Source organism: Xenopus tropicalis, chromosome 2 (assembly GCF_000004195.4).
Source record: "Xenopus tropicalis strain Nigerian chromosome 2, UCB_Xtro_10.0, whole genome shotgun sequence".
NCBI lineage: Eukaryota > Metazoa > Chordata > Amphibia > Anura > Pipidae > Xenopus > Xenopus tropicalis.
Window position 1 is genome coordinate 109914845 of NC_030678.2, and position 19890 is coordinate 109934734.

The 19890-nt window shown below is 38.1% G+C and overlaps 1 protein-coding gene across 2 annotated transcripts in view; it reads right to left on the reverse strand.

Annotated features, from left to right (window-relative positions):
- The window catches only part of tmtops2, an 81401-nt gene that overhangs the window by 52532 nt on the left and 8979 nt on the right, over positions 1-19890 (reverse strand). The window contains exon 2 of one of the 2 annotated variants that reach the window (XM_018091129.2): positions 9535-10026. In XM_018091129.2, coding sequence (XP_017946618.1) covers positions 9535-9898 — 364 coding nt within the window. In that variant the 5' untranslated portion in view covers positions 9899-10026. 2 annotated transcript variants of the gene reach the window in all.

The following is a 19890-nucleotide window of genomic DNA, read 5'->3' on the forward strand; positions in this document are numbered from 1 at the left end:
AAGTTACACAATTAGGGGCAGATTTATCAAAATGTGAGTTTAGAGCTTAATACATAAAAACTCATCCACGTTCTGTTCATTCCTATGGGATTTTTAGAAGCTTATTTATCAATGGGTGAGTTAGAACTCTCCAATTAATAAATACACTTCTAAATATCCCATAGGAATGAACAGAACGTGGATGAGTTTTTATGTATTAAGCTCTAAACTCACATTTGGTAAATCTGCCCCTTAAGGTGGCCATACACGGGCCGACTATAGCTGCCGATATCGGTCCCTTGGACCGATTCGGCAGCTAATCGGCCCGTGTATGGGGAGAGCAGAGCGGCCTGGCCGACCGATATCTGGCCTGAAATTGGCCAGATCTCGATCGGCCAGGTTAGAAAATCTGGTCGGATCGGGGACCGCAACGGCTCGTTGATGCGGTCCCCGATCCGACTGCCCCATTGCCGCCCACATAATCCGATCGTCTGGCCCCAGGGCCAAACGATCGGATTATTATTTTTTTTACCTAAATGGTCCCCGATATCGCCCACCCGTAGGTGGGGATATCGGGGGAAGATCCGCTCGCTTGGCGACATCGCCAAGCGAGCGGATCTGCTCGTGTATGGCCACCTTTAGTCTCTTGAATCAACAACAGATATTTGCTTTAACCAATAAACAAATTAAACAAAAAGTGAACAAATGTGACCACTGACTGGTTGCAATGAGCAGCTGCACCAGGGGGGATTTTTTGACTCTTGCTCCACTGACTTGCAAGGCAGCTTGAATGGTTTACACTGCTGCATGAACTGAAAAATCTTTCAAACAGGGATCTTTCTGTAATTTGGATCACCATACATAAAGTCAGCTAAAAATAATTTGAATGTTAAATAAACCCAACAGGATTGTTGTGCCACCGCTATGGATTCAGCTTAGTTACCATGAAGTACAAGGTACTGTTTACAATTACAGAGAAAAGTATCATTTTTAAAAAACAGAATTATTTTCTTAAAGTGGTCTATGCAAGACGGACTTCCTGTAATTCAGATATTTCTGTATAAGGGGTTTCTGGACAAGGGATCCCATACCTGTACTAAATCAGTACCCCTGTAATCCTCTTATAGTTGCCCTGGGAGTGATTCAATATCATAGGTGGTGATGGTGGTCAGGGAAACAACTCTTTTTATTGGCTTTAAAGTAAGATACCATACAGTTGTGTATTTTAGTTTTCCTAAGATTACCTTACTAGATAAACAATAATAAATAAATTTACAATTAAAGAGCTAATTTTCCCAAAAAGTTTTCGTTAGGGATATGACACCTGGAGCTACTTGTAGCCATCTACAAAATGCCAGAAAATACCCTGCCATAGTCAATATTGAGAACTGTTTCTGCTAAAAAACATGTAGAGACAACTGTCTTTTTTTTAGCCACAACAAGTAGTTCCAGGTGTCATTGCCCTTAGGTGGTATAATTTGCAGCAAATAATTTAAAAATGTTGAAAATATAACCATTTCTCTGTAATAATAAACAGATCCCAACTAAGATTTAATAATTCTTAATGTTACCGTATATACTCGAGTATAAGCCGAGTTTTTCAGCACTAAAAATGTGCTGAAAAATTAGCTTGGCTTATACTCGAGTCAGGAGAAATACAGTATATGCTGTTTTTAAAAAAAATCTGACCTGCACAAGCCCTTTCGAGTGATTGCGGTTACCATTGCCGCTTGCGCCAGCTTCAACAGCACTGCCAGGCCCCCCCAGGCTACCTCCCAGTGCGGTCTTCTATGTACCTGGGCGGGAGTGGGTGGAAGTGATGTCACTCGCCCGCTTCTCTTGATGATGTAACTAAGGGATTGTCGATTGTCCTTCCCAGCTTGGTAAATGTCTTCACTTGTAGTTTGTTTGCGGGCAGAGTGATTTGGGCAGGGACCTTATGCATTAATTGGCCTGTGCAGAAGGGGTAGGGTGGAATGTAGGCCTTTTTTGGCAGACAATGTGGCCAAAAGAAAGAATAGAATTCCTTTTATGTGAGGGGGGGCTGTTGTGTGTTATAATTGGGGAAAGAGGGGAAAAAGTAGAGAAAGGCAGCTGTATAGTTCAGTCTGGAAAGTAATTCTTAACCCACAACCGCGCTATTGCTTGGACGAAGATACTAAAACTAAAATTAATGTACTTATGCAGTGTGATCACTGTGCCTGTCGCCATCATACAGATGTTATTCTCCATCGGGGATAGAAATCTCAACAACCCTCATTTATGTTTGCCAGGGATCTTCAACAAGTTGCTGACTGCCCATTAGCCCTGGCCCTAGGCCAATTGGACCTATTGGGCACCCATGGGGGCCCCGCACCTGAGAAATAAGCACATAAAGCTGTCCTGCCCGCCCGAACAATGATTGCCCACTGCTATGTGTTCTGGGTCCTTAAACACAAAGTTGGCACTGCATTCATACTGCTACCCCAGGGGACACACTGTCTGTCACTGTGTATAGTGTGCTTAAGGGGCCAATAATCATGCCTCACACTGTATATGGTATGCTTGGTATGTCAGTTCCCAGTGCTTGGGGGCCACATTGTGCTATGAAATGTTGGGGGCCAATGGAACAAGAGAAAGAGAGGTGGAAAGGCAGGGTTACACCATCAGTCACACAGTGAGAGGCAGGGACTATTTGCCCACCCAGCCCTGGAAACCTGTGCCAGCTGGCAACACCTTGTATAGGGGGCCCGCCAAAATGGTCCCAATTGTTCCCCTGCTGCCCATAGCTAAAATAAAGAATTACAGTAATTTAAAGTTAAACGTATACAGTACAGTACTGGTATATATCTATGAAGGAGCCTCAGCTGTCCACATACAAACATCAGATTGTAGCCCATCAGGAGCCCTCAGGGTCCTGTCAGATGACTTTAATTGAATATCTGTCAGGTATAGGTACCATAAATACTTTTAGGTACTGTAATTACTGGTACAATACTTTTATGTGTATCTAAACCTATCATGACTTTTCCTTTTGTTTCTAGGTGCTCTTTTTTATCCAGTTAGAAATGGATACTGGACCAAAACAAAAACCCAGGTCATACGAAGCTGGTTTCAAACTCAAGGTTGTGTCAAGAGCAGAAGAGAGCAATAACAGTATTGCAAGTAGGGACTTTTGTGTTGATGAGAAACAAGTGAGGGAGTGGAGGAGAATGAATTCTGGCTTGGAAAAGATTCCAAAGGCTAAATAAACGTGGTTTAATGACTTCTTATGGGGTTCTAAAAACTGAATTGCATGGGTCATGGCATGTCGTCAAAATGGTTACTACATAACACGCATGTAAATTCGCTTACGTGCCCTTCAAATGGCTAAGGATGACAAATATAAAGCACCAGGCATTGAAAAACTTGCTGCGTCAGCAGGATGGTGTAGCGGTTTCATGAATAAATTCGGCCTATGTTTGTGACAGAGAACAAAGATTTCACAGAAGTTGCCGCAAGACCTTTTAGAAAAAGTGATGTCATTCCAATCATTCATCATATAAAAAAGAAGTATTCATAATTATGACCTGGTTGGTATTGGAAATATGGATGAAACCCCTATGACTTTTGATCTTCCAAGCAACAGAACTATGGCGAGTTTGGGAGACAAAACTATTTTCCTCAGAACCACACTAAATGAATAAAACCATTTCACAGTTGTTCTGTCATGTTTTTGGAACTAAGCTGCGGCCTGTCATTATTTTTAAAAGAAAGACCTTGCCTAAAAAGGTCAAATTCCCACCACCACAGTGCGCCCACATGTTAAAGGCTGGATGGATAAAGATGGAACAAAAAAATGGCAGGAAGAAATCTGGAACGGATGACCAGGAGCAGCCTTTAAGAGGAAACCATCATTGCTAGTTTGGGATATGTTCAGAGCCTACAGATGTGATGACATAAAAAAATTGGCAAAGTCTTCTCAAGTTACTTTTGGTTGTTTTCCAGGTGGGCTTACATCTGTATTGCAGCCCCTGGATGTGTCTTTAAATAAACCCTTCGACCGTGTGCGAAAGAAGACTGTCCATGTGTGACTGAATTTTGTCTTCTGAAAAAAATAGCGGAATGGATCAGTATTGTAGCTATAAATATCTATTTATCTGTTTAGCAGACAGCTTTCTATAAGGGAAGGTTCTGACAAAAAGGGATGTTTCGTATATAAGAGAATTTAATCATTCTGCATGCAGTGCATTATGCCAATATATACTATGGGGCAGATTTATTAAAGTACGACCGGTCCTAATCCGACTTTTTTGTACCTTGCGTATTTTCACTGATTTTTTCGCTAATTTGCACAACTTTTTCGTACTGTGCATCAAAAATTACGCAACAAAATTGTATTGCTACGCTGAGTATGAAAGTTTCAGATTCATTCAAGCTTCGGTATCGTGACTTTCCTTGGGCCAGGTTGAAGCTGCAGAGTGCCATTGATTCCTATGGGAGGCTTCCAAAATCATGCACAGAAGGATCAAAGTCGTAAAGGTTTCCCGTCATTTGGTACAAAAATTTTGTGACTTTCACATCGCCAATACGATATTATCGTGACTATTTAGATTTTTTCGTAAGCATTTTCGTGGTATTTGCGATTATCAGAAATTATCGTATCTAATCCGAATTTTTCCCATTTCGGGCTTCGAACTCGTACTTTGATGAATTTGCCCCTATATCTGCAGCAGCATACATTCAGTATTGAAATCTTTATTTAAATGCAAGTTAAGCATACATTTTTTTTACAGATAAAGTATAATCAGTACACTGATCAACAGCTATCTAAATAACTTAAATAACATGGGTAATCTTATCAGGAATGAGTCTTTAATCCCTATATGATGCACACACTAGGCTACTGTAATCCTCTTAGAAAGTATGACAATCATTTTATGTTCAGTATCTAAGATCAGCATCAAAACAGTTTGAAACTGTAGCCCTTGATAACACTCCCGTCTGACCAGTCATCTGTTCATTCAAACAACAATAAATTCAAAAGCAAGAGAAAACAATTTAAGGCTTTGAATTCTACTTAGGCTTTCTGAAAAGAATACATAAATACTGATATGTGGCCTGGGGAAAAATAAAATATATACAATAAATTAGCAGCCTGAAATATAGAGCAGGTAATTGTGCCTCCGTGTATTTACCAGAATTTTATTCCCCAGAAGGGAAGGAATGACTGGAAGACTGTTTTAATTTGTATTTCAGAAAAATACTGTTATGGTTAACTTATGAAAATTGAAAATTCTGTTGCAAGAAAAAGGGCTTGAAGTCATCCACATTGTTCCTCCAGCAATTCCATATTTGTTTTTCCTTGGTTAGTGCATCTTGGCCATTTGTCCTCAACATCAGCGCTATACAATGGAAAATATGATTGCTTATGTTGTTGATTGCTGCTTATTGCCCCATGCCCTCGTCGTTTTCATTGCCTGCAGTATACTTTTTCCACTTAAGTTGTCTCTACCCATGATTGACAGATCTTCACATAATGTGCATGACTTTGAATTTTTTTTACTGACCCCATGGCAACATCTTTGTATTCATAATCACAGCCTTTGGCTTTGTAGATCTAACATTTTCACATTTTATACATTCCACTTTTTATTGCTTTCTTGTGCCCCTATTTTTGTCCACCATAATAGGTTGGGAGTATGAAAAAGAACACATAGGAGTCAATAAGGACCTCATCCTATCTTTCACTGAAAGCATAGTGAACTTTGTTAAATTGCAAGAGATTAAAGCTGGCCATACAAATACCGATAAAATCATATGAAACCTAGTTTTGTATGATTTTCGGATTATGTGTGGGCTCCGAATTATTGTTCTGATAATTTCCGTCGGTGATCGGTTGTTTAGTTAATCAGCCAGGTTAGAAATTTTTGGTTGGCTAACAAAAAAATCTGTGCATGTATCGTGTTTCTGACTATATCCTTGGGGAACCTACAATCTGACTGCATGACTGAAATGATTGCATGTTATTCATCTAAATAATACCCACACCAAAACCTTCATGTACAACTGGTATGATAGTAAGTCCCCTACTTACTGGAATATAGTTCAAGGGGAGGGAGTCACAAGTGCTCAATAAAACAAATCTATAAATGGAAGACTATACAATAATATCTTCAAATAATAGATTATTATGGACTTCCTGTCTAGTTCTAATTGGTAGATCTAAAGACAAAGCAGGGCTTATGCATGTGGATAAATGGTTGGGTGCTAGAGCTGAGTTAAGATATAACTGTTAGGAAAAACCTTCTGTTATTTTGAATATAGATAATGTAAATATTGTCAGACAGATTTCACTTGAAGGCTTTCCCACATTTGTGTATTTTTTTTTGTCTCTGCTATTGCATTCCCTAATTTTCCCATAATGTTCTCATTTTCTCCCAAAAGACCTATTTTGGATCAATATTAATTTAGGATACGTGTTTGAAAATTCCCTATGTGTCCTGTTTAAATCATGGATGCAACCTACTGTATCTGAATAGCAATTACTGTATCTTTATGGTAGAAAAGAAACAATATGCCACTAACTTGTTTAGCACAAACTCTTTGCGGTTCTCACTTGGCTCAGTACCGGTGCCTAATGCTGACATCAAACGTCGAGTGGGAACTGCAGAGTTAGCGGTATACGGGAGACTTAATTTTAAGTAAGTTCCCAGCCGGGAAAAAGCTTTTAGCATAAATGAATATATTAAAGTAATATTGGGGCCAACAGATTTTTAAGGTTATGTATGTGGCAGTGTAATATACACTATATACTCAACATGCTTCACATTAAAACAAAAGGTTATTGGTGGTATATTGCAGTCTAATATAATGTAGCTACTCAACATATGTAAATTATACCAGGTAGAATAAGGTTCCAATTGTGATCTCCTTATGCACATTTGGTAAAATAATCAATGTGTCCTCTATGTGTATCTTTATACCTGTAATGTAAATTGTATCTCTATACCTGTAATGTGAATTTGGGGTCCTATATGTGAACCCAATTGAATGTTTATTGGGTTGGATTGGGTTTGGGAAAAGCTGCTGATAAAAACACAATTGGCATTGTGAAAAAAATGAACAAATCTTAAAATTGGTGGCATGGCTTTGGTACTTTTGCATTTTGAAACTTGCAGGTGAAGTTAAACTAAAGCATAGGTTTTGGCCCTTTATAAATATGTATATTATTATTAATTAAGTGTTTTCATAATAATAATTATATGGGTTTCTCCATGACAGTTATTTTGGGCTTCCACTAAAAGAAAGCACACACTGGAACTATTCTGGTTTCTCAGGTACTTATTCAAAGCAAGGCAGGCTGTATGAGTTGGCTTATTGGAGTTTTACATTAGCAGAACAAATGACAAACCCAACAAGTCTCAGTAAAGGAGACATGGAAATTATTGCTGGTGCTCAGTTTTCCTGCTAATAAAGGGAGCTGATTCAGAGCCTGGCTGGCTTTAAAAATGCCACAGGCCTCCAAAATAATAAATATGCCTACAATAATCCCTCACACACAGACAATTGTGTTCATTTAAATGCATTATATTCATCACTGAGGTGTTCTTTAGGAGAAATTCCTTTCCCGCCTATTGTCTGGTGAGTGAGAGATAGCACAAATATATGATGCACAGACTCCAATTAAACATGACAAAATGATTAGGAACATATTATATGTATATGTATGCCCAGTTAAACCAAGCTATAGAATTTGAACACAATATCCCCAAAACAAGGGAATACTCTTATCAAGGAAATGTATCTTGTTTCATATTTCCCTTTTGTGTATCTGCTTGAAAGGGCACTGCTCAATGAATGTAATAAACGTGTCTCTGTTTTATATACACATAGGAAACTCAGCAGCAGGGTTGAAAGGGAAACTAGCCTCTATAATAAACTGTTGGAAAAAAAGGATATGTCCAAGTCATTTCTAGTCAGACAGAGTATTAAAAGCAATTGGTTTTTATCCTGTGCCAAAGGACAACAGGAAACCAATTACTCTCAGCATCTTGAAAGGGTTAGGTTGCCATCCTTCTGAAATTCCTTATGACAATTTCTAGGAAATGCATTGTACTAAACATTTTTTCTAATGACAGTCCTTTAAGCATTTCAATAAAAGGTGTTATTTTCTCAAAGTTAGCCAAGGTTAGGAAGCATGGGCAACCACTGTAGAGTCTGTTAGTGTTTTTGTGTATTTCTAAAAGCATTGCAACAAGGCTGATAGATTATGTTAGTTACTTTGGGTAAATACTGAGATCTTTTCATCTAAACATAGGGTAGGTCATTATAAATGAACCCATGCTGTAGCTAGAATTATAGGCAGTTGGGGGATGTTCTTTTTTCCCATAAAAACAATCTGCACACCAGAGGCCACCCCTTTAGATTAGAGGAACAGAACTTTCATTTGAAGCAGCGTAGGTGGTTTTTCACGGTGAGGGCAGTGAGGTTGGGGAATGCCCTTCCTAGTGATGTGGTAATGGCAGACTCTGTTAAGAGGGGCCTGGATGAGTTCTTGAACAAGCATAGTATCCAAGGCTATTGTGATACTAAAATCTTTAATTAGTATTGATGTTGGTATATATAGTTAATGTATGTGAGTGTATAGATCGGTAAGTATAGGTTGTGTGTGCTGGGTTTACTTGTAAGGGTTGAACTTGATGGACTATGGTCTTTTTTAAACCCTATGTAACTATGTCACTGCAGCAGTGCACACTGGAAGAGCTCATGAACTCCAACAATTAGACTTTCAAAAGATCAATCTTTATTGCTCTGTTAAAATAACACCCAAGACCAGGCATTAAGATTTGAAAAATTGAAATGCTGGGAAAGGGATTTTTAGGGCTCCATCTCATAACACTGAGCTTTGCAAAATGTAGCTTCAAAATAATAATGGTTATAATGGGCAACCTTGATAATTTTCCCCTGTTTGCCACAGGCAACATGCTACCCGCAGACTATTATAATGAAAAGCAGCTAGCAGTGGTTCAGAGAGTTATCATTGGTATCTACGTCACAGAATTATGGGGATAAAAATGCACAGAGTATCATTGCCATAGACTAACTGCACAAATAAGCGATAGAGAAGGCAAGCTTTTAACTTTAATAAAAGTCAAAAAGCAAGGTTGTAACTACAATACAATCAATCTCCCACTTACATTTAAAATTGTAAATCTATTATATTTTATTATATATTGTTTTTTTAAACATAAAACAATTATGTTATAGATACACAGTGCAAAAAAGTCACCATAAATTTTGCAGTATGCACCCTGCCATTAGCATCCACAGATGCAGGTCCTTGCATTCCAAAATGGATATGTATTTACAAGGGACAGGCTAAGGAAGAAGTTACACTTCTGTCAATTTCTTTTATCCAGAGTGAGGTGCAGAGCACAACGAGGCCCTGGACACAAGTGCTTATTGAATGAACCAAGTAGAGCAATTTTGAAGATTTAACTTACACTTTGACCCAAATATGAATTGTGAAATATACAAAAATAGAAATACAAATGACATAATTTGCAAACAGTACATGCATGTCAACTATCTTACCAAAGCAGGAGTTGACAAAGCCATACCACTGGCAGCCATATTCTCCACCGATCCATTTGCCTTTAATACTGGATGTAAAACTGAGAGTTGTACCAGACACACAGACCAGCATGTCACTAGCACTTATGTTCAAAAGCATCATATTAACTGGCGTCCTCAGAGTTTTGAACTTGCAGAAAAGTATAAGCACTACAAAATTATTGAGAAAACCAAATATAAGTATGAATCCAAGGAATATTGCCACGACTGTGTGTCCAGTCCTAGACAGCACAGCTTCCGTTGGTAGCGACAAATCATTTTCTATGTAAGACATAGAGTTTTCCACAGATATATTGGTTGTCCAGTTTTTTATGGTAGACATCATGACAGATGATTCAATCCATGAATGTTCCACCAACCATGTTAACAAAAATGTGTGTATCCAGTCATAATGCTGTGCTGTTCTGTATAAGCATTGGTTTGTTGGTTGCCATATTCTGTGATTGAATTGATCTAAAACAAAAAACAATAAAATATATTTTAGAGAAAAATAAGCTAATGCAGTCAGAGGTTAATTTTTCTGCGCAGTTCTTCTGAAAAAAAGAGGCAATAGCAATTTTTGCGTTTTTTAGCATTCTGACCATAAGAATGACTTTTAAAGGACTCTGAGAGGAACATGTTTTACATTAGATTAAATTAGATTGGATTCAACTTTATTGTCATTACACAGGTATAAATACGGGGTAAAGAAATGAGATTTAGCATTTAATTAGAAATGCAAGGGACAGCAGTGCAATATATACCATTTAGCACAATGTTCACTGAAGTTAAAATAAGTACAGTGAAGTTGAAGTAAGTATAGTAAATTGAAGTAAATACAGTGAAATTGAGTACTTGTGCAGTTTAGTACAGAGAAATCAAAATAAATACGGTGATGTTGAAATACTTGTACAGTGTAGTACAGTGAAAAGGTACATAACAAAAGATAATCACTTTTCTAAATGCATTGTAATACATTTATAAATATATATTTAAAAAATAATTGGTCAACTATGTAGAAATAAAAAATGTAGCAGTATTTGCACTTCTCTCCCCCTGATGCTGTGTAATGTTCAGTCCATTACAAAGAGTGGTTCTAGCTCTCATTATCTAAACGTGAGGCCCCACGAGGCAGATTGTCAGCCTGTGTAAAAGCGTGGGCTGACAATCCACCTATATGCTTGAAAAATCTTCCAATTGTACATGCAGTTGTGCCTGGGTGCAGGCACACGTAGCCAATATCTGCAAACTAACACAAGACTTGGTGTTTGTTGACGTAAAAGAAAAGAGTCTTTCCTTGCACCCGGGCAGATTTAGTGATTCCGGGTACAGGCACAATTAGAAGATTTTTAAAGTGTACAGGTGGACTGACAACCTTCACTTATCCGCAGGCTGACAATCAGCCTCATGGGCCTTACCCTAAACCAGTGATTTAAGTGCGACCTGCAAATGTGTATGTTCTTCCCTTATCTGTGTGGGTTTCCTCCAGGTACTTCTTTCCTCTTAAGGACCTGATAAAACTGACTGTATTGTGTGTGTTTGAATATTATAGCGATAGGGTTTTGCCTCCTTGCTGATTTAGGCCAGGGATGGAACAGGTATGGGACCTGTTATCCAGAATGCTCAGGACCTGGGGTTTTCTGGATAAGGGATCTTTCCGTAATTTGGATCTCCATAACATAAGTCTGCTAAAAATCATTTAAATGTTGAATAAACCCAATAGGCTTGTTTTACCTCCAATAAGGATTAATTATATCTTAGTTGGGATCAAGTACAATGTACTGTTTTATTATTACAGAGCAAAGGGAAATCATTTTTAAAAACTGGAATTATTTTTTTATAATGGAGTCTATGGGAGATGGCATTTCCGTAATTCAGAACTTTCTGGATAATGGGTTTCTGGATAAGGGATCCCATACCTGTATTACAAATTATCAGCAGTGTAATTGCCTGCCACCTGTCTGCACAGTTATACACTTGTCCTGCTCTTTAAATCCTCCAGCAATCCAGACCCACCTTTAATCTGCCCACCCTTCCATATTACTGCCCCTCCCAATTATGTCTTTGCCATGCCCAATAATATCATAGCCAGTCCTCTTTACATCCCAATCCCATCCCTACATAGTGTTGGCTGGCAAAAATGGTAACCCTAAATAGAGAACACAGATTGTAAACCCCCTAGGTCAGGGATTTATGTCGGTAATGAACAATCTTTAATGTACTGCATAAACATATTAGTTCTAAACAACAAAGGCATACTTTTAATACTAATAGTATTAATCATATGAAACCAGCATGCACATAATCTGAGTGACATTTAATTCAGATGAAGTCCATTTAGGCTGTCAGTTCCTTTTGTATGCCTTGTACTTTATCTGTTTTTAGCATTGCAATATGTCTATGCAAAATATGACTTTGCTTATGCAGGGTTACTGCTTTTACTGGCAGTTTTTCCAGTTGTATCTTACAACCTTCTATATAAAGTAATACTCATATGTACTGCACTTACACCATAATCTTTTTAATCTTTTAATTATGTTATCCTGATGGCACTCGGTGTGGCATCTTGGGTTGAGTCATGAATGTTCTTGTGATGCCTCATGCTGATTCCCCCAATGGGTTCTATGAATATAATATCAACAGCGCAATTTATTGATTTTGCTTCCTCAGGCAACAGCTCATATGCATTTGGTCAATAAATACTACAGGTAGGATTAGCATTCCAGTATATATTACATTAAAGTATAATCATTTGAAATGTAAAGGGGAACTATATGGAAATGAAAAATATTTTGACTGAAATCTGTGATTCTAAACTATGTGATATGTGAGGCTATGCTTGTGTGGGGAATCCAAAGGGATTTGTATATTTTCTGAGTTATAAACACACTCCTAACTGTCAGGAAGATTCTGAGCCAGAAGAAAAAGAAAAATAATAATGCAGCCCAGGTATTTCTGTTAAACCAGCATAGCAAAATAATATAGTCAACTCTCTCAATACCTAAGGTTACCAGTCGCTGCCTTTAGATTTGACAGCATATAACATACTTATCATGCTTCACTGAGTTATAATGTGTTAATTTTCTGAGAGATTTGCTGCAGTCCAAACTGATTTCTATGCAACCAAACATATGTGTCTGAGCTGACAGTCTAGGTGCCTAAAATATGCCAATCAAATACACTACACATCATCATCTGACCTTCAGACACCCCCATAAAATATGGAGTATATATTAAGTTGTATAGTGATTTTAGATAATTGTTTAGCCCAGTGTAAAAGTCTAGCATAAAAATCAGTCGCCATAAGAGGAAATACATACCCTTATAAATATTGCAAATACACATTTACCTGACATTAGGTTGCCAAGCTACCTTCAGTGGTTTTAATTAGCTTTCAAGACCTTTAGTGCATATCTGTCTGAAAATAAATTATAAGAAATTATAAGAAATGCTGCTACTTTCATTTAGCATAGCTCTTTATCAGTACAAGTGTATTGCATGGCTTTACAATCAGTTCCCCAGTTCTTGACCCCTCTTATGTCCATTTGAAGCCAATCATTCCCTAAAGTTTAGGACTAGGAGAAGGTACATTTGCTGAAGAAGAAATCATAGAGTATGTTCTATATGCCAAGATGGTTGAAATGTAGAGAAAATGTCTTATTTGTGAAGAAATAAAAAATAAAGTGCAGGCAAGTTTGGGATAGTATGATTCATATGTATAATTCATCAGTCACCTTACTGTAGTATCAGACTCTTATGTGTGGTAAAAGTAGTGAAACATTTGTACCCTAGCTATGCTACATTATGTACATGATTAGCAGAACAGCAAATGCCAGGGCTTAGAGATTGCATAAAGTTGAATTCGATCTTGAAACCATGCTGATAATATAGTTATGAGCATGACCAATGGTATTCATAGACCAAACAGTATAGTAAAATAGTTCTTATCAGGAATGGACTTAGGGACAGCTACCCATTTCCAACCATACCAATGATAATTTTCTTGTGCTTCTTAACAAACCTTGCAATAATCCATACCAGCTCTAATCAGCTACTTAAGTATGAAATTTATTTCCAATTTTTCATTAATGTTACTTTTTTTTATTCATATAAATAGCCTGAAGAATAATCCTATATAAATGTCTTTATTATATGTATTTTTATAAAGGGAATTTTGAGGAACACTCTTCAATTCATATAAACATTCTGAAGTATATTGCTTTATCCTTATAAGCATTAAGATAAATATGTAACTATATCAATGGCAAAATAATTGCATTTGGGTTTTTGAATGTTAAAATGTGTTCTAGCAGAATTTAGGAATGATGCTCTAAATATGGCCCGCAGCCCCCCTCTGTGTGCCCCCAATCTATCTGGCTGCTGTGACTGCTTACCTTTGTGTAAGATTTAAATGGCATCAGTACTGAGATTAACTGGGCAGCCCCTACATTATTCACACCTCAGATTCAGAGTGTAAGCCCCTGTATTGTTCACACCTGTTAGCCCCTGCATTAGTCTTAATTATTTATTTTGTATAGTTTTTTTTCAATTATTAACATTTCTCTTCAGCTTTCATACTCTCCTATTCACATTCCAGTCTCTCATTCAAGCCACTGCCTGGTTACTAGGGCAAATAAAACCCTAGCAACCAGAAAGCTGCTGAAATGACAAAATGGTGACCTGCTGAACAAAATGTTAAATAACTAAAAAACCACAGAAAATAAAAAAAATGAAGACTAATTGCAAACTGTTTTGGAATATCAACATCTACATCATACTAAAAGTTAATTTAAAGGTGAACTACCCCTTTAAAAATAATTATGTTTTCTGGTTGAGTTGTAGAAAATGCGGAGGGTTAACAAGTCAAAATAACAACACAGTACTAAAGTGTACCTATTTTATGCCAATTTTACATAAGACTATATATATATATATATATATATATATAAATTAATAAAAGTGAAAAATAAAATGCTTCTGAGATTGATTGATTTGCTATATGTATTTATCCATTGGTAAATATAAAATGAGTCTGTCTCACCACCAAGGACATAGCTAGGGCAGGGAATCTCCCAGATTTATATACTTGGCTTGGGTAGAGCAATGAGGCATGACTGAGACATAACAGAATGTAGAGCTGGGCAGGGTTAGGGCATAGTTATAAAATCACCCAGAAATGACCCCAGAAAATAGACTCTCTCTGTCTCTCTGTCAGTGCCCTCCCCAAAATTTGGCCAGGGACTCTTTTTTTATTGCCCACAACTATATTCCCATTTAATATTAGTATCTGAATCACAGCCCATCTACCGACCCATATACTTTAGCAAAAGCATCTAGGACTGAGAACTGGACCTTTTAAAATACAATATATTAAAATATATTATATTGCCAAAGGTTGCTTTTAGCTCCCAGGGCCCTATTTCAGTACAATACACACAATTCCTGTTGTTTGATTGAAGTTTAGCAGTTTTACATTTTAAAATAAAATCAGACCTGATCCAAAATAGAAATGTAGTTTTATTAATACAAAGATGTGTGCAGTATTATACAGTTATATAAATGCATGAAAAACATAGCTCTGAGCACAAAAAGTAAGCGCTATTATTATTATGCATGTAAAGCTCCTAAAGGCACCTGTACTTGAAAATGTATATATTAATATTGAATTTACATGAGCTGGTGCAATCTATTCTTCATTCAATTTAGCCAAAGCTACAGAATAGAACATACATTCCTATGGTTTCACTTGCAGAAATTAAAACAAAATATAATCACTGATCAGCAGGTCTAAAATAAACAATGTGCACCTAAACAAAGGGTAAATTTTGTGAGCTCTTATCCAGAATAGTTTGTGAGCAACATTCTGTAAATGGGTCACTTTGGTGATTCATTAAAGGGGTCAAATGGCCCTTACAAAGTAGGCTTCTGATATTGATATACTTTTAAAACAAAACACTTTGGGGCTGATTTACTTACCCACGAACGGGTCGAAATGAGTCCGATTGCGTTTTTTTCGTAATGATCGGTATTTTGCGATTTTTTCGTATGTTTTGCGATTTTTTCGGATTCTTTACGAATTTTTCGTTACCAATACGATTTTTGCGTAAAAACGCGAGTTTTTCGTATCCATTACGAAAGTTGCGCATTTTTCGTAGCGTTAAAACGTACGTGAAAAGTTGCGCATTTTTCGCGTAAGTTTTAACGCTACGAAAAATGCGCAACTTTTTACGCAACTTTCGTAATGGATACGAAAAACTCGCGTTTTTACGCAAAAATCGTATTGGTAACGAAAAATTCGTAAAGAATCCGAAAAAATCGCAAAACATACGAAAAAGTCGCAAAATGTTCGTTTTCAAGTCGGAACTTTTCCAATTCGGGTCGGATTCGTGGGTTAGTAAATCAGCCCCTTTGTATTATACATTTATTTTTAATAATTTATTTTTTGTTTTCCATTCCCATCATAAACATTGAAAAAATCATGGGGCTCATTTACATCCACAGACACAGTGAGCCAAGTGCAATTGCCATGCTTTTTTCCCCACAATGCAGTGTTTTTTCCCAGAAAGTGTCACAAGCAAGTGTTACGCCTGATGTAGTTATGCTTCATCTGGTTACACTGTATCTGATTCTGCAAAATTAACACAACTACGTGCATTTTGGCACAAATCAGATGCAATTGGGAGGAGGTCCATTTGGCATAATTTTCGGTGTACAACATGCATGTGACATCCAATTCTTTAGGTGCAAGTGCGCCTAAGAAAGGACCAAGCGGCATCAAACACAACATTACAGAAGTGCAAACAGAGCCTTTTTTTGAAACAAGTACCTTTAATAAAAGTGGTTTATGAACAACTCTCTGTGGGAAAAGGTACTGCACTGCTTCTGACGGCTTAAATGAGCCATAATGTATTTTATAAATGCTTTGTAATAAAGTATGTTAACTCAAGCAACAAACATTGCATAAGCCTTAATATTCTCTTTAAATGATTTTTAAGTAGAAATAGACAATCATACACACCAGTGTACAAAAGATAATAAGTTAAGAGTTTTTGACCAGAACATCACTATTTCATATTGATGTTTCATATTTCTCCATAAAACAATGTTGATCCATTGCATAAAGGATCAGTATGTAATTATGGAGGGTGGTGAGAGGCTTGTTCAGAAGAACGTTAACATTGCAGCGAGTTGTGGAAGTGGCCCATGGTCAGACGTTCTGCACCAACCTAATTTGTTATCTGATGATTCACTTAAGAAATGTTTACATTTAGCACAGTCCAGGTCAACTAGAATTGATTTGCCAGGTTATTTTATAACCTTATTTTAACTTCAAATTGTTCAACAATAATTTTTTTCATGTTTAATTTCATCTAATGCTATAGACACTTTACAATATTTGTTGCTGTCTTTATTTCTAATAACTGTCAGTTCAGTCTAACTTTCAAACAAGTACAACATATTGTCCTTTCGTAGAGCTCAGTGGCCGAAACCTAACACCCCAAATAGAATGTTGTTTGACTCCTCAAAGTAATCAAGCTCACTCTACAAAACTGACACACCAATTTGTTAAACGCTTTCCTAATGGTCAGTAAAATTATCCTGCCCTCACTAAAGTGTTTATTGAATGTGATGAAATTGAACTACCAGGAGCCATTTAGTATTCCCCATGTTGAATCTTAAAGGGATACTGTCATTTATAAATTAAACGGTTTACATAGCAAATAATTTACTCTATCATTTAAAATGTTATATTTGAAACAGCAAATGTATTTTTTTTTAGTTGTAATATTGGTGAGTAGGCAGCCATCTCAGTGCATTGTGCCTGAGTCTGAGTTTTCAGAAGGAGCCAGAGCTACACATTAGAATTGCTTTCAGATAACCTGATAACCTAATAAGGATTGTTTCTCCTACTCCCATGTAAAGGTCCCCATACACCTTAAGATCTGCTCGCTTGGCGATGTCGCCAAGCGAGCGGATCTTCTCTCGATATCCCCCACCTACGGCTGGGCGATATTGGCCCTGGGGCCAAACAATCGAATTATAACGATGGGCATAGGCAAAGTCGGTTCAGGGACCGCATCAACGAGCCGATGCGGTCCTTGATCCGACTAGATTTTTAAACCTGCCTGATCGAGATCTGGCCTATTTCAGGCCAGATATCGGTTGGGCAGTCCCGTCGGTAGTGCCCATACATGGGCCGATTAGCTGCCAAATCGGTCTAAATCTGGCCATACACACACCGATAATATCGTACGAATCCTGCTGGAGAAGCTCTATTAATTGATGTGTTTATAAAAAAACATGTTTTCCCATGACAGTATTCCTTTAATATCCACTCTATATGCTGTAACCATGAACCACTTGTAACTTATATGGAACTATCACATGCAGGATCTTTTTGAAATCTGTAGCTTCTAATACCTGTGATATGAACTGCTCACGTTTATTGACTTTCCTTCACTGTATGCATCGGCAGTACAATTTCATTACTCCGTATCTGGGTACCGTATTTTTCACCGTATAAGACGCACTTTTTCTTCCCCAAAACTGGGGGGGAAAAGTTGGTGCATCTTATACGGCGAACTGTCTTCCTCTATGTGCCGCGGCTCTCTGCCGCATCCTCACTTTTATAAGGTTGCGCCTGTGCGTACTGACGTCACACGCACAGGGCGCAACCTTATAAAAGCACAGAAGCAGCTGGGAGCCGCGGCACAGAGAGGAAGACATCACGGGAGCCGGGGGTAGGTTTGGGGGGAAATGGAAGGTGCTTGGGGGCCCTGGGGAAAGATGAAGAATGCTGGGGGTGCCGTGGGGGAGCTGGAGGATGCTTGGAGGCCCTGGGGAATGCTGAAGGATACTTGGGGGGGGCCCCTGGGGGAAGCTGAAGGATACTTTGGGGGGCCCTGGGGGAAGCTGAAGGATACTTGGGGGGGCCCTGGGGGAAGCTGAAGGATACATGGGGGGGCCCTGGGGGAAGCTGAAGGATACTTGGGGGGGCCCTGGGGGAAGCTGAAGGATACTTGGGGGGGGGCTGGGGGAAGCTGAAGGATACTTGGGGGGCCCTGGGGGAAGCTGAAGGATACTTTGGGGGGCCCTGGGGGAAGCTGAAGGATACTTGGGGGGGCCCTGGGGGAAGCTGAAGGATACTTGGGGGGGCCCTGGGGGAAGCTGAAGGATACTTGGGGGGGCCCTGGGGGAAGCTGAAGGATACTTGGGGGGGCCCTGGGGGAAGCTGAAGGATACTTGGGGGGGGCCTGGGGGAAGCTGAAGGATACTTGGGGGGGGGCCTGGGGGAAGCTGAAGGATGCTTGGGGGGGGGCCCTGGGGGAAGCTGAAGGATGCTTGGGGGGGGGCCCTGGGGGAAGCTGAAGGATGCTTGGGGGGGGGGCCCTGGGGGAAGCCTCATTATGTGCGAGCCCAGAGACAATTAACTTTATACAGTTGATATAAAATATTTTACTACAGTATTTGGTTCAGAATCTTTTTTTTCTAGATTTTCCTCCTTTAAAATTGGGTGCGTATTATATTCCGGAGCATCTTATAGGGCGAAAAATACAGTAATTTAACATAAAATGGCCTTTTAAAGATACTGGGCACTTTAAATCGTTAGTCCAATATCCTAATTTTGTACATTCATTATTAAGCACAGGTTGGTTATTTGTGCTTAATCCCTTCCCCAAAAGGTATTCTGCTCCCATTTTCCTAACGTTTCCATTTGAAACTATTTCATTCCCCATTGTTGCTTTCAGTTGCTCACGTCACTAAAAATTTAAATTGACAGATTATTAAAAATGTCTATGTACAAATAACATTAAATATATACACTCACACACACACGTGTATATATGTATAGTAAGGGATTAAACTACAGAATCTTCATATTTCATTTGCCCCCCACCAACCTAACAGATGCTTTTTTTTAATCCTGTTTTCTCAGTTAGAAGAATAAATCCTACATTGAAAGGCACAGCAGGAAGCTAAAAATAGAGGAAAACTATGCAAAACTATGTCAAATGCAAGGTACATGATTACAGTAAATTTCTATACAATGTCCATTAAATTGTAGCCACTCTAACGATCTTTCACCAAGCTGGGGTAGATGTTTTCTAGATCAAAAAATATGTTCATGAAAGGAATCATTTCTTTTATTTTATTTTCATATATTTTAAATAGGTAATAAAATATAGGGACAAAAATGCAATATAGCAGCCTATGCCTGTGTTATGGAACATCCCTAAGGGGAAACTATACCACTGAACACTGTATGTATTGTATAAAACAGCCCATTTGTTAAACTCTGCTTTATCTAAATAAACCAATTTTATAAAAATATACTTT